Source organism: Alosa alosa, chromosome 5 (assembly GCF_017589495.1).
Source record: "Alosa alosa isolate M-15738 ecotype Scorff River chromosome 5, AALO_Geno_1.1, whole genome shotgun sequence".
Classification (NCBI taxonomy): domain Eukaryota; kingdom Metazoa; phylum Chordata; class Actinopteri; order Clupeiformes; family Clupeidae; genus Alosa; species Alosa alosa.
This window is the reverse complement of record NC_063193.1, coordinates 22,722,343-22,736,902: the sequence shown is the minus strand read 5'-3', so window position 1 is coordinate 22,736,902 and position 14,560 is coordinate 22,722,343. Positions and strand designations below refer to the sequence as shown.

The 14,560-nt window shown below is 44.1% G+C and overlaps 1 protein-coding gene across 9 annotated transcripts in view; it reads right to left on the bottom strand.

Annotated features, from left to right (window-relative positions):
- Window positions 1-640: 640 nt before the first annotated feature.
- The window catches only part of trpm3 (transient receptor potential cation channel, subfamily M, member 3), a 53,831-nt gene continuing 39,911 nt past the window's right edge, over window positions 641-14,560 (bottom strand). For 5 of the 9 annotated variants that reach the window (XM_048242606.1, XM_048242608.1, XM_048242610.1 and 2 more), the window contains 8 exons: window positions 13,710-13,850; window positions 11,715-11,843; window positions 10,490-10,741; window positions 10,041-10,215; window positions 7,357-7,504; window positions 5,126-5,319; window positions 4,657-4,789; window positions 641-4,204 (listed from right to left, as the gene is read on the bottom strand). In XM_048242606.1, coding sequence (XP_048098563.1) covers window positions 2,674-4,204; window positions 4,657-4,789; window positions 5,126-5,319; window positions 7,357-7,504; window positions 10,041-10,215; window positions 10,490-10,741; window positions 11,715-11,843; window positions 13,710-13,850 — 2,703 coding nt within the window. In that variant the 3' untranslated portion in view covers window positions 641-2,673. Of the gene's footprint in view, window positions 4,205-4,656; window positions 4,790-5,125; window positions 5,320-7,356; window positions 7,505-8,898; window positions 8,995-10,040; window positions 10,216-10,489; window positions 10,742-11,714; window positions 11,844-13,709; window positions 13,851-14,560 lie in introns of all 9 variants that reach the window. The other 4 variants (XM_048242605.1, XM_048242603.1, XM_048242604.1 and 1 more) reach the window with 1 other exon arrangement.

Below are 14,560 nucleotides of genomic sequence, written 5' to 3'. Positions count from 1 at the left end.
AACAATCACAACTACATTTACAGGGCATGTACATCTGACCATCAGCATTGGGCAAGTCTAAGTTCAGGTCTCAAGCAAGTCATATAAAATAATGCTCATTAAGAATGGATATAAGGAAATCCACTCCACTCTAATAAGCCAAATGAACTTGAATCTGTGAGACAAGGCAAAATAAAATGCAAAAAAAACATTCAGTGTTGTGTTCCTTCATCAGATTTAACTAAACATCATAAAGAAATGTAACAAATCAGACAACCATAGCTGTCTGGAATAAAGTGAATTAGTTGTCTTTAGTACTGGCCCATGAGTTAAAAGAAGGTAGGCTTTTCCACACCATGCATCTCATCCTATATACTCCACATCCCACAAATGATTAAGTGATGTGTAGCTCTGTGATTAAAACCCCCACTTGGGGAGGATCACAGTGATTGGATAAGCAGAAAGATACAAATTTCCTTTCTTTTTGTTGTGTGCCTTTCCCCCCTGTGATTCTGTCAATTTTTTTGCGGACACAAACTAATATACCCACATTTAAGCATGTCCATTAGCATTGTGCCACCCCTAGGACATCCAGCATTAAACCTTTTACTGCAAGCTGGTGAATTCTCAATGAATTCTCAATGATGGCTTAGTCAAGAACTACAGGTTGACGTCTTTATTATGTCTGGAGTTCAGATTGAGTGACAAACTGTAAGAGAACAAGTGAAAAGGTGAAATTCTCCCTAGTTTTTCTCTGTAGTATTGCACGTGGATAAGGCAAAAGAAATGATTCAGTTGATAGCAAAGATATTATATGCACTGGCTAATAGCAGCTTCCTTCAGTATTCCTCTTGATGCATTCATAGTCTAGTAGTAGTCTAGCATCTGGCAAGTACTACATGTGGTTAGAATCAAGAGACTGACTAACTCAATGGAGACCCCCAGAGCTTGGTAGTGCACATCATTTTGTATTGCTCAGAGTTTTTACAAGGTCAGAATATATATTGTTTGGTTGGGTTCATGTGGTTTCTTGATTTCAGCAGATTAGTGTACATGCATACACATAAACACTGAAATACGTAAATTACGATTAAAATTAGAATAGGATTTTACGTGTCCAGAACTTTTCATTTATTAAACACATCCTTTCCTTGATTCCAGAATACTGATTAAAAGATAAAAATAGATAAAAGATAGAAGAATGAGTTTCTCAACATTTCTCAACATAAATTGAGAGAAATGGCTCAATGAGGATGTTTTGAAGATAAAGGACACTAAGAATAAACAAAGAGCAAGAATCTCAAATGAATACTGAGTAAATATAAATTATTTATATAAATGTAAAATATTTCCTATATTTAGTATTATACAATAGGCTATCACAAACAATTATATAGTAATAATATAATATTCAAAATATTATCAGAAATGTATTTTTGGGAGGCCTGTTAAATCATATTTATACATTAGAAAGAAAATGGTATGCATCAGATAGAGCTTAGTGTTGTGGAATTTATTGAATCATCTCTTTAGGACTACTGATCAATGTTTCTTCAAATTCTTCAAGTTTGAGATGTGCATACCAGGAAAAAAACATGGTCTAAAGTGCATACTGTAATCCAAATTTCCATCTCTGACATCTTGCATAGCAAGTGTTACAATATGTTGAGTTTACATACAAATTACTGCAGAGCCTCTGTATCCATGAACTAAAAACAGGAATAAAAACTACTACCAGAACCCTCCATGTTCGGCACTTAACTTGGGTTTTAAAAAATTACTTGTGTATGTGAAATGTAATACTATGACCTTAGTTTGGTATGGTATAAGTTTAAAAATCTGCAACTAAAATCCTGCCTCATTGAAGCTTAATGGTGCCCTCTTGAGGTGATAATGACCATTGCAGAGACACAAGCGCCTTGACAATTCCATAATCAACAACTTTCTGCTTCTGATCTCAGTGCAGGGCTGGTCCGTATGATGAGGGACAAAACCTATGACAACAACTTGATAGTATTAGGACAGTGTCCTTTTGTGGTTTAACCTGTTCTGTTAAGAACATTTGAAAGGAAACCCACAATTTAACTACATTCATCATTGCCAGATGACAGATGTGGGAGTCTGATGCATGGTTTGTTATCGTAACACAGCTGCATTTTAGAGGGCTTCAGCAGGAATCAACAGGACATCAACAGAAATCTCCTCTGACACGGTCAGCAGGAGCGTTATGTCATTATTTCCCTTTTTTGTGGTTGTTTGGCTAGTTTAAATGACCCCCTCCACAACTTGGGTAGCAAACGAACAAACCATAAAAGTGGGCTATTCTATGGAGTGATCCACAATTTATATACAGATTGGGACAGCTTCAGTGTAATCTCTATGCACACAGATGTCAGGGGGGATATTAGTCTTCTTGGTTTCCTTACTGTGCCTTCCAAATCAAATACAGAACAGAAATCATTAAAATAGTGTTTATGATGCTTGGTTTGTTTAGGTTTCCTTAAAGATGTAGGTTTCATTACCACTGTGTCCACAGCATGGAAGAACTCCATGCATTCTGAGAGAGAATTAATCTTTGCCAAAGCATGCAATGGAAGGGGCCAACTTAGAAATCACATGAGGTAGAGGACCGTTTCCATCCAGTCTGCCTCCCGCGTCTCCTTTGGGCCCACATCTGCTTGGAGCCCACCACCATCATGTGAAGTTGTGCCTGTTATCGAAGCTCCGGAAGGCAGCTGGCTTGGCCAGCTTTCTCATAGACAAGCTGTCAGTTTTACCCTCTGGTCGAGCCCCCGACTTGCTCCTTTGGAAGGGGTTCCTGGAAGAGGAGGCGGTGGAGGAGGAGGAGGTGGCGGCACCATGGCCCCGCTCCATCCTCTCGCTGATGGAGAAGCTCTTGCGAGCGTAGGCGCTGGCGGAGTGGGAGTCCTCGGACGAGGAGCAGCTGTTGGCTCTCTCGAGCCGGGAGAGCGGGGAGCAGTAGGGCCCAAGACCCATGCCAAGGTCCGCCCCTCCTCCCCCACCCCCGCCGGCCCTCACAGAGGCTCGGCTGGACTCGGCCAGTACCTCTCCCGGGTCCTCGGGGTCCGACTCGGCGTGGCTGAGCTCGGCCTCGCGCTCCGGGTGCGCGGAGCTCACGTCCTGGGGCTTGTCGAAGGTGAACGACCCCCCCGGGGATTCAGAGCGCTCGGGCATTGGGAAGGCGGTGGAGACACAGCGCGTGTCGATGCAGTCCGTGATGCTGGTGTACTCGGCCGCTTTGACTGGCATGTTCAGGCCGCCGTAGTATGGGCGCGATGAGAACATCATGCTGTGGGACTTGACCAGCGGGGGGTCGTCCGGGAACAGCCCGCCAGTGGCCGACAGGTAGCGGCTGCTCTTGGAGCGCTCTAGTAGACCCGCTGAGGGCGGCGGCGACGGGTCCAGGTCCCAGGGCGGCAGGCTGTCGGGGAGCAGCTGGCCCGAGCACAGGGAGAGGTCTGCCGCAGCGCTGTCCTCGTACATGGCGGTGGCGTCCGACTGTCGGTCGCCAACCCCAGACCTCCCGCTGTAGTCCCGTCCCCCAGAGAGGACCGCCTCCATGATCTCGGAGTGGAGCGATGACTCCCGGGCCAGGGGGGGCACCATCCTGATGGGCTCCAGGAAGCTCTCGGAAGGGGCAGCCTCCTCTGACGCCGACACGTAGATGTCGATGCAGGACGATGGCCGGTGGTGCTGCGTCACGGACAGCGTGTTGATGGGAATGGGCTTGGAGTTGGAGTTGGTGCCCGAGGCCATCGACTGGGAGCTGTTGGCCCGGTGGAGGCTCAGCGAGCGCTCCTTGAAGAAGCTCTCCACCCTCTCGGCCGCGCCACCAACCCTGGCGCCGCCCACGTAGAACGAGTGGCTGCGGGCGCGCGGGGCCAGGCTCGTGGGGGAGGTTGGCGAGATGGATTCCTCGCCGCCATGCTCCAGTGACTCGGGCAGGCGGTACGAGGTGCCCTCCTGGCTGTTGAAGCTGCTCTGGCGCAGGATGTAGTTGGCGTCGGTGCAGTCGGAAGACGTCCGCGAGCGCACCTTGTTGGCCTCAGCCCGGTCCAGGCCCGTCACCCGCTCCAGGGTCAGGGCGATGCGGCCGATCATCTCCTCCATCTGGGCCAGGCGGATGTCCACGGTCTGCAGGGACGCCTTCATGAAGTGCTCCCGCTCGTTCACCTCCTCCAGACGCATGGCCATATTCTCCACCCTGAGCAGGAACAAATTGATATTGAGAATACAGTCACCGATTGTAGGCCGATGTGCTGATCAAGGCAGTTTAATTACAGGAGTGGTATGAAGAAAGAAAATAATGTATGATATATGAACATGTATTATGTAACATATAAGCTGAGTTCATGCTGGCCTGGTATGTATGAGCATTGAATCAGTGTATATACTGACGTGGAAATTGCCAACCTCTGGTCAGCTAGAATGCACTAGTGAAAATAATGGGAAAGCACAGACAAGTAAACTCTTCTATCCTCTTACAGTTAGGGAATGGGACAGGAATGGGATCAGAAGAAAAGGTAATTTTATTAATTGTTATTAGTATTACCTAGAGTACCCAGCGCCTGCAAAATAGGGGGGATTTTAAACTTGGGTGTGTTTGGGGATAAGAATTAGCATGTGCTTGATGTGTTGTCTTGCTGTGTGCCCGACCTTTCTGACGTTACCCGGATCCTCTCGTCGTTGGAGGAGTTGAAGCGGTCGTCTTTCTCCCGGAAGTACTCCTCAATGCACTGCTCCTCAAAGTCATGCAAATTTTTCAGTTCGTCCTCTGTGATAAAGAGCTCTGTGGTTTTGGAGATAAAGAAAAACACTCAGAACGCTTGAAATGATTCTGGAAAACAGAAGCACCTGTCTGTATCTTGGACATGCTGAGCAGCTATGAAATTATGGCCATTGTTTACAGTCAAACACAGTGCGGCTGCATGTTGCTTTTCATCATCAAACCGGACAAAAGAAGCTGAGGATTTTGATTTTGAACTTCAAATGAGGCATTTTGACTCCAAACTAAGTAGACATGGTGGTGGTGGTGGAGGGGGTTATTCCTGTTAGACTCTGTCTGACGGACAAGAGCAAAAAGAAGCTAGTCCAGCGCAGGAACAGCGGGTAACAGATGACTCACTGAGGCCATAGTCCCGCTCGTCATCATCGCGTTTGCGCCAGCGGCAGCACAGGTGCTTGAGGACCATGGTGAAGTGGCTGAAGATGATGAGGGGGGGCGGGAGCACAGGCCGCTCATGGAAGGTCATGATGAGCTGGTAGCGTTGGAACTTCCATACCTGATTGGAGATGGACTTCACTTCGAAGAACGTATTGCTATGATGACAAACAGTGTTATGGGAGGAATTATTACAGTAGCCAACTTAAAAATGGTAAAAGAAATCAAAGTGCTAAGTTCACAGTTGTGCTACGAGACCATATGCACCAACTAAAATTTAAATGACACACAAAACATTTATTTCACTGAACAGTGATTTTTAAAAAAAATCATAAGGCCTTGTTAAAGCCTTTTTTGCTGTTGGTCTTTAGAAAAGAATACCAAGACTGAGCAGTGAAGTATATATACTTTTTTGATCCCGTGAGGGAAATTTGGTCTCTGCATTTAACCCAATCGGTGAATTAGTGAAACACAAACAGCACACACACAGTGAGGTGAAGCACACTAATCCCGGCGCAGTGAGCTGCCTGCTTCAACGGCGGCGCTCGGGGAGCAGGGAGGGGTTAGGTGCCTTGCTCAAGGGCACTTCAGCCGCGGCCCACTGGTTGGGGCTCGAACCGGCAACCCTCTGGTTACAAGTCCAGAGTGCTAACCAGTGGGCCACGACTGCCCATAGCATAGTCCCGATGAGCCTACATTTCAGGTAAAAACAGGTATAAAAATAATCTTTTGGTGATTTATTGTAATCTCATAAAAAACACGCCGCCCACAATTATTTGCACCCCTAGAAAATCTCATATACAAAATGTAACAAAAGCATTTTCCTATTTACATGTATGTCTTTAAGTTAATGAGAGTGTCTGTGAACATTCAGAAGTAGTTCATGACTTTCTTTTTCACTAAGGTATGAAAATAAAGTGACACAGAGGCTAAATCCCCTAGTCATTTTCCTATATGGGAAAGACAAGAGAATACACTAAATGTAAATAAAAGGAAGGTGTGAGACAGGTATTGGCTATAAAAACTAGGTACTTGGTTGAAAAGATCTCATAATTACGAGATAAGAATCTCACAATTATGAGAAAAGATCTTGTAATTATGAGATACAGATATCAAACAGCCTTTTAGTAAAAGCAAGCACCACAAGATAGTGGACAATGATGGATGCTTCACACTTGATCTGCCTCATTCCTACTTGGAATGAGGGACTGGGAGATATTAATGTCTTTGGATGGATGGTATTAAAATGAGCCTGTCAACACTACGAAGGCAACTCAAAGTTGTCGGGGTTGTTCAGGTGGAAAGCCCAGACTGACTTGCTGGAATTTGAGCTCTTCTTACAGGTGCAATAAGACCAATACGGTCATCGCTGGCTATTTTATTGATGCGGTAGAGTCTACCTGGTAGACCATCACGTATCAGGTCAGATCTGGGCACTGAGAACTGTGTAATGGAGCAAATGCAGGTGTTTTTCATGGTTGTATTTCATGAATGAAATGGCCAGCAATGATCTTTGGATTACTGGTGGAGTAGGCGTGTAGCCATACGACCACACTGCGCCATAGCCGTTGTTAGGCGCTGCAGTAGCCGCAGCTGGACTCGGGGTTCAAATAGTTTGCGGTAGTTCCCGGCCCTCTTAGTTCTGGCCAGGGCACTGCTAGTTCCACTAGAAATCAAAGTCTGGGGGGGCCCCACTCAATTAATTTATTGTGTTAATCAGCCTGTCTATAACTATGATACATTTCCTAATGTGATGCACTTAAATTAAATGTTTGATAACAATGTGCCATCCAGAGTCTGCGTTTATCTGACTGCTTTTATCTGCGTTTCTGCGTTTATCTGACCTCTAATTTCAGATCAGGATCTCCGATCTCATAATTATGAGATAATGTGATTTTTTTTCTCATTATTATGTGAATGCAATGCGCTTCTGTAGATTTTCCCTTTTCTCAGAATACATTTGCTTCCCTTCAAGGTTGGATTTTTCCTCATTGTTTTCATTGTAAGATTACAATAAATTACCAAAAAAATCTTTTTTATAACTGTTTTTAGTCAACTTTACCAGGGGTGCCAATAATTCTGGAGGGTACTGTAGATGTTTACCAAAATGCAAGAATTTTCTCAGTCCAATCCCCTCTAATGAAACTTTCATAAAAATACAGCTGAAATCAAATGATATGAGATAAATGGCCTACTTGAACACAGCTATGAGCAGGTTGACCAGCAAGATGTTGGCCACGAGCAGGTAGCAGGCCATGATGGCTGGCACGATCCAGGCCCCAGTCTTACAGGGTGGGTGCACAATGATCCCATCGTCTGTGGTGACATTCTGTCCACATGGAGCTGGAGTAACAGAGTAGAGAAAACAGTGAGGCCTTGAGTTTAATAGTACATATGCACACCCTCATTCTCTCTCCCTCACTCTCTCTCTCTCACTCTCTCTCTCTCTCTCTCTCTCTCTCTCTCTCTCTCTCTCTCTTTCTCTCTCTCACACACACACACACACACCAAGGCCCACACACCCACTTACACACCATGCACACACAAATAAGGCAGTAAGGGTTAAGTGCTATAATGGAGAGCTTATGTGTGCTGAAATGCATTCCAAAATATATAAAAAATATATTCATTCATGTCGGTTGCTTGCATACCCAATATATTTAAACATGTCCTAAATGTTTAAAATATATTGCCACTCATGTGTGCTGTTGTCTTGCAGAGGATGGTTGTGCAATAGTTTCGAATGCACTGGTTCATAACACGTTTTTTCCATTTGGGATGGTTCAGTTGCTGTAGGAGAGGACATTGGGTAAAATTGAGTTTGAGTTTTATTCAGGAATATGGCCCATTCATAATTTTCAGAGAAACACATCACACCCGGAAGCCCAAAGGAAGAGAACTGAAATATCTGAACTGGCATTTTTACGAAATCAATTCACATTATTAGCGTTATTGTTATTATTATTTGGATTCCACAATTTTTGCCTGAATTGCCTTAATTTCTCTTAGTAAATCTGTTAGTAAATCTGTTAGTAAATCTGTTCGAAAACTCTGACAACTGAACCACGTGAAAAAACATTGGAGTGGATGAGGAGATGGAGTGTCTTGGGTCGTGCATGTGTGCGCTCACAGCACCTCTGATGGAACATCAGGGATGTTGCTGTTTATGTGATTGTAAACACACAAACACACACACAGTGTGTGCGCGTGTGTGTTTGGCTATTTGTTTGTTTGCTTTATTTCAAATCTTGTTTACAGTCGGCTGAGTAATGGGCGGGAGATGTTTTGATGTTGCTGTGCCATTCCGGGGTGCCAGTGAGAGTGGCGATGGCGGTAATGAGGGGGGGTTGTAGTGTGGGGTGGTGCAGGCGGGGGTTCGGGGGTGTGCAGCAGAGCTTCCATGACATGGGCTCTCTGCTTGAATAAACATGACTGGTCTACAGACACATGCATAGAGTCCTCGTCATGTGCGCACTCGGCTCCTCGGGGAGAGAGAGAGGATGTGTGAGAGTCGGTCACTCATAGATTCTCTACTCAGGCACGAGGCATGGGCACGGGGTGGGTGGCAGGGGGATGTAAAGCTCGGATTCATGAGCATGACTTGAGTGAGACTGGGATGGTGCTGGTGGGAACTCTTTAGTTAATTATTCATTCAGCTTGTGTCTTTTTTATTGGCTAGAGTCTTATATGTATATATAAATATATATATGTATATATTGTGTATATATGAGATGGACCATTGTGACGCCAGGTTCCATGAGTTCGAAAGTAATTTTCGACCAGCCAGAGTTTGTCTTTCAGCCTGTGCTGTAGCTTCCTACTATGCAATGAATCTGAAACAAAGAATCACAGTGTTATTTCAGCTCTCTTGTCTTTGGGCCATCCATCTCGCACACACACACACACAACATACACACACACACACACACACACACGCCGCACGCATGCATACACGCACGCACGCACACACACACACACACACACACACACACACACACACACACACATGCAGATCACAAACACATACTGTACACACTAAATCAAGTGACAGTATGCTCATACGTGACTGCAGTATAAGGATTAAATGGCGGTTTACGCACTTCATTATGCCATTTTGATTGATACCGGAGATGGTCTTAGGCCGTTTAGCAACTTTATGGAGTTGGTGTGCATGCATGACATACACCTTTTAAACTCATCCTGGTGACAAAAGCAATGAGCTATATAAGCACTAGCTACTGTACCTTCATTAAAAAAAACTGGCCACAAAAACGTGGACATGGCTAATAATTTAAAAAAAATCTAGTATAAACAGCAGCCCGAGAACTGAGAAAATGTGTGTAATACTGATGGTAGGTTTTTGGATGCAATAGCTCAAGGTCTCAGCCACATAGTACATAAAGTAACTCATAAGACTCAGAGCAATGATGATTCACAGAGTCGTCTTCTTTAGTATCTCTGGTACTTTGACCTCTGGGCTATTCACAGACCGCCTCCTCAAAATGGACAGATATACCCACTAGGGTCTTTGAGAAAGAAACACACACACACACACACACACACACTAGAGATGCAAGGGGAAAAATAAACCGTTTCACACCTTGATCCAAACTATGACACATAGAGCGGTGAAGAAGTAGGAGCAAAGGAGAGGTGGTACTAGCCAGCTCTGGGGATGACTGCGCGAGTAGAAAGAGTTTATCGTAACCCGAGCAACCTGTTCTAAATGTTCAGGAACATTGTGTGATGGGAGAAACACGCAGCATAATCAGCCCACTACCTTGAGCTCTGCAAGAGTCAACCATACAGTATGTCTACAGTACAACCATATCTCTCCAGCGCTGCCAGTGTGGTCCAGCAGGTGAAGTGATGCTCTTACGGTCGATCTGGTCAGCAAACACCTCCCCGTAGATCATCCAGTAGGGCATGAAGAAGATGTTGCGGGCCAGCATCCATGACGGATCCTCGTTTGGGTTCAGAATGGCCTGTCTGGCCACTCCAAAGCTCATCAGTACCACCAGCATGATGATCACAAAGTACATCATGTCAATCATCTGGAACGGGAACCAATGGTAATGGGGGAAAGAGGCACAAGGTGGACAGAATGAGATACAGCGAATGACTAGACTAATCTAGAGTAATATCTATCTAGAGTGATCTAGAGTATTATCCATGCCCAAATCTCACTGGATATTTGTAACTAAACTAATACAGGACTACAGTATGTTTGAAAAGAAAACTGTATAACGATTTGGTCTTAAACATGAATATGATTGTGCAGGCAACTGAAAAAACATTGACTGAAGCCAGCTAAGGTTAGCGTCTCACCATCTTGCCGATCATCATGACGTACGGCCCCAGGTATTTGTTGACGCCGAAGATGTCAAGCAGGCGGATATACCAGTAGATGATGTTGACGCAGTAGATGACGCGGCCGTAGCTCATGAGGGGCGGGTCCTGTAGCCGGAGCACCATGCCGATGGAGAAGATAAGGATAGCCATGAGGTCTGTGATGTTCCAGTACTCCTGCAGCCACACCTTCACCTTCTGCAGCAGTTTTCCCGGCTCCGACATCAAAATCTGACCGATAGACAGACCCAAAGTCAGATGGGACAGACATAAATACATTCATCTTCACAATTCGTATTCCTCTCTACTTACATTAGTTCATATCATTTAGCAGATACTCTTGACTGAAGATGCTCATTGGGCTGTAAGGGCAATAAAGCTGTTTCCTTTTTCCTCTTCTGTAGATTATGTAGTGTAGTGTTCTTTATGTGGTGTAGTGTGCTTCATGTGTGGAGTGTTCTTTATGTGTGGAGTGTTCTTTATGCGTGGAGTGTTCTTTATGTGTGGAGTGTTCTTTATGCGTGGAGTGTTCTTTATGTAGCTGCTAGTGTAGTGTTCTTTATGTGGAGTGTTCTTGTTGGAGGTGTGGAGTGTTCTTTATGTATTGTAATGTTCTTTATGTGTGCAGTGCTCTTTATGCGTGGAGTGTTCTTTATGTGTGGAGTGTTGTTTATGTAGTGTAGTGTTCTTTATGTGTGTAGTGCATTGTACTTTATATACATTAAGGCTGTGTATTGGCAAGAATCTGGCAATACAATACGCATCACGATACATGGCAAATAAAATATTGCGATATTCAATTTTATCAATATTTTCTTATATTTCCCCAAACAGCATCAAGCTGCACTGAAGGTGTTCTCCCCATAAAGAACTGCACTCACTGCAATCATGCTTTAGTGTGGTCAAAGATAAATACATCTCCAGTTCAGTTCAGATTCTGAGGAATCTTTGTCTTCTATAGTGACTGGTGCACTTTGTTGCTGAATCTGGAGTACTGCATAATAGTTCTCCAGTCATCATTGATTCAAAACCAGCAGAGGGCAGCAGTACTCTACTTTGATGTGCCATCTAAGCCTGTCTACATGAACAGCTGTTGGACTGTACACATGCAGTATGCGACCCCCCAGGAAACACATTTCTGTATTTCTTCGTGTGAGCACTTTTGCACACTGCACTGCACTGCACTGCACAGTCTCTTCCCCACCTCTCTCATCTTCTCGATGCCGTTGGTGAAGATGTAGGCGATGACTATCCACTCCTGTGGAGATGGCGACAGGTCCATCTTGACCAGCACGATGTAGTTGAACAGCATCAGGTATCCGACGTAGGCCAGCTGCGCAGATGGACACAGAGAGTGTTCACGGCTAGGTGGAGAATTCATTGTCAATCATTTTGAGCGACGCCACTCTGGAGTGCCTCTTAATTCACAGGAGTCAAACTTGTGTTTAGAACAAGAATGTGAAGGACTGCACTGAGATATGCTTGAACATTCTGCAACCACAATGTCTGATAGCAATAAATTAAATTAGACAGCGTATATAAAAAAGATTTATCACAAGATCGCTCTTGAGAGCCGCTTTGAAAGCTTGCACTCTAAAACTGAAAAGGGGTTGCTCATTTTCTGCTATCGGCTGCAGTACACTATGTTCTCATATTCATGAGACTGATAAAAAGCGATAAGGGCTCGAAATAAAACACCCAGTGTGGAACACTCACCTCACTTTCGGCTGAGTGCATGATAAGAGTGCAATCAAACCATTCCGCTTATTTTGTTTGCTAAATGGAGGGCCCCAGTTCGCTGCGTTTGCATACGTTTTCGTGTTGACAGGGTGAAAAAACTCCCCCCTCTCAAACTCTCCAGGGCCTCTGCAGCAGCTTATGCTTTATGAGATTAGTAGTTTGTTTGTGCACTTCAAATGATAACTTTCATTTTAAACTGAAGTCAACGGTGCTGTGCCTGTCATGTTTTTGTTTTTCCACAGATGTAGGAGTGCATTTTTTTGAAATTCAGGCTCATATATTGGGTATGCGGCCAACAAACTAATGTGAAACTAACAAACTAACATTTCCTGCTCATCCTAAAAAATATGATTCTACTGCTTATAAACCTGAAACTGTAAAAAAAACAAACAGCAGGATTAAAAAACAAACACAGAAATCTATGGTGTCATACAGCAGGGATTGTATTGACACATTACTTAATGGCTTTATAGGCAGAGCCGGACAGAAACGGAGTACATTTACTTGAGTACAGTACTTGAGTACAATTTTGAGGGATCTGTACTTTACTCGAGTATCATTTTTGGGGAGTACTCATGACTTTACTGAAGTACATTTGAGAGGCAAATATTGTACTCTTTACTCCACTACATTTCTATCCATAACCGTGAGTACCCGTTACTTCTTCTAAAAAAAAGGAAAAAAGAAAAATCTCGGAAATCCTTAATTTGTTGTTTCCCTCTCAAACGTGATTAGATTGTGCGCCACTGATTGGGACAGCCTATCAGCAATCACCTTCAGCTTTCCGCCAAAGTCAACTTCATGGTCAGATTTAGATAAGAGAAGAAACCATGGACGAAACAATGGATGAAGACGCAGCAGGTCCATCCCGGGAATGTGCCAACCTGTGGCCCCACCTCGCCAGACTATTTCAATTTTCTGAACAAGTTAATGATAGTTTTCGCTTCAAGTGTTTCAATAACAAAATAGTATTTTGTATTTGAAATACGTATTTTAAATACATGTATTAGAAATACTGACCATCCCTGGCAACATGGTAAAAAGATGAAAATGATTTTACTTTCAATTCCTTTTACATTCTCCAAGGTATTAACATTCAAAATTTTCATAACTCCAAGTAGGACGGTTCAGTACATAAATGTAAGCACTGTGGCAGTAGTAATGCAATATTTAGAAAATGTAGACTACTCTTGTACTCTTGATTCTCAAGTACTTTTAAAAACAAGTACTTCAGTACTTTTACTTAAGTAGACATCTGACTGTTGTACTTTTACTTGTACTTGAGTAACATTTAGCAAAGGGTATCTGTACTTTTACTCAAGTAATGAAGCTGTGTACTCTGTCCGCCTCTGTTTATAGGATTGTGCTTTCCATATTGTTTATCGTAATTGGAAAATACATTTTTTTAACCGTATTGGTTTAGGGAGCAGGACGTTTGTAACAGGTGACTGGCACACACCGTGTGGAACCAGAATTTAACAATGGGGGCATTGTAGAACTCGTAGATCTTGCGACCCAGAGGTATGAGGCGATAGCGACTCTGCACCTCCTCCACGTCCTTCTTCCTGGACGCCTCGGAGCTCACTTTCCCCAGCATGGCCTGTTCAGGAAACAAAGTACACAACGGAGACAGGAAATCAATCCCCACAGACCGCAACATCCACAGGCAAGCGCATTATACTGTTACGTGGATGCTGCAAACAATGAGCGTGATTGATGTGGCATGTCTGCATGATCGTGTCTTTGGTGAGGTGGAGGGAAATATTTGGGTTGGATGAGTGTATTTGTGTTTCTGACAGACAGAATGTAGGGAAGGGAAGTGAGAGAGAGAGAGAGAGAGAGAGAGGTGGATGCCAGTTGTAGTGATTAGACACCTGCTACATCCAAGAGAAGGGGAACAATCCATGAATGTAACACATCACAGCACCATGGCACTCTCTTGGATCATGGGAACATTGTATTGCAATGCTTTGCTGCCATTTAGAAGCGCAGGTTTCTACTTCAGCTGTCTCTGGGGAACCGTGCCTGCACCACTTCGAAACTTAGCCATCTGCACAGCACCGCTTTGGAATGAGCATATCCCTATCTCGCCCTGCAGGAGAGAAAATGTCTGCCTGCCTGTGCCTGCACTCAGAACAACCTAATTCTTCCCCCCACTTTCAGGAATGGCCTGATTCCGGAGACACAAACACACACAAAAAACCTTGATTACTCAGACTCATTGACTCCATTAATGAAGCTCAGTGTGCTGAGCTAAGCATGGCACTTGTTTCTGATGTGCACTCATCTAAACTGTGAGTCTCTCTGTGT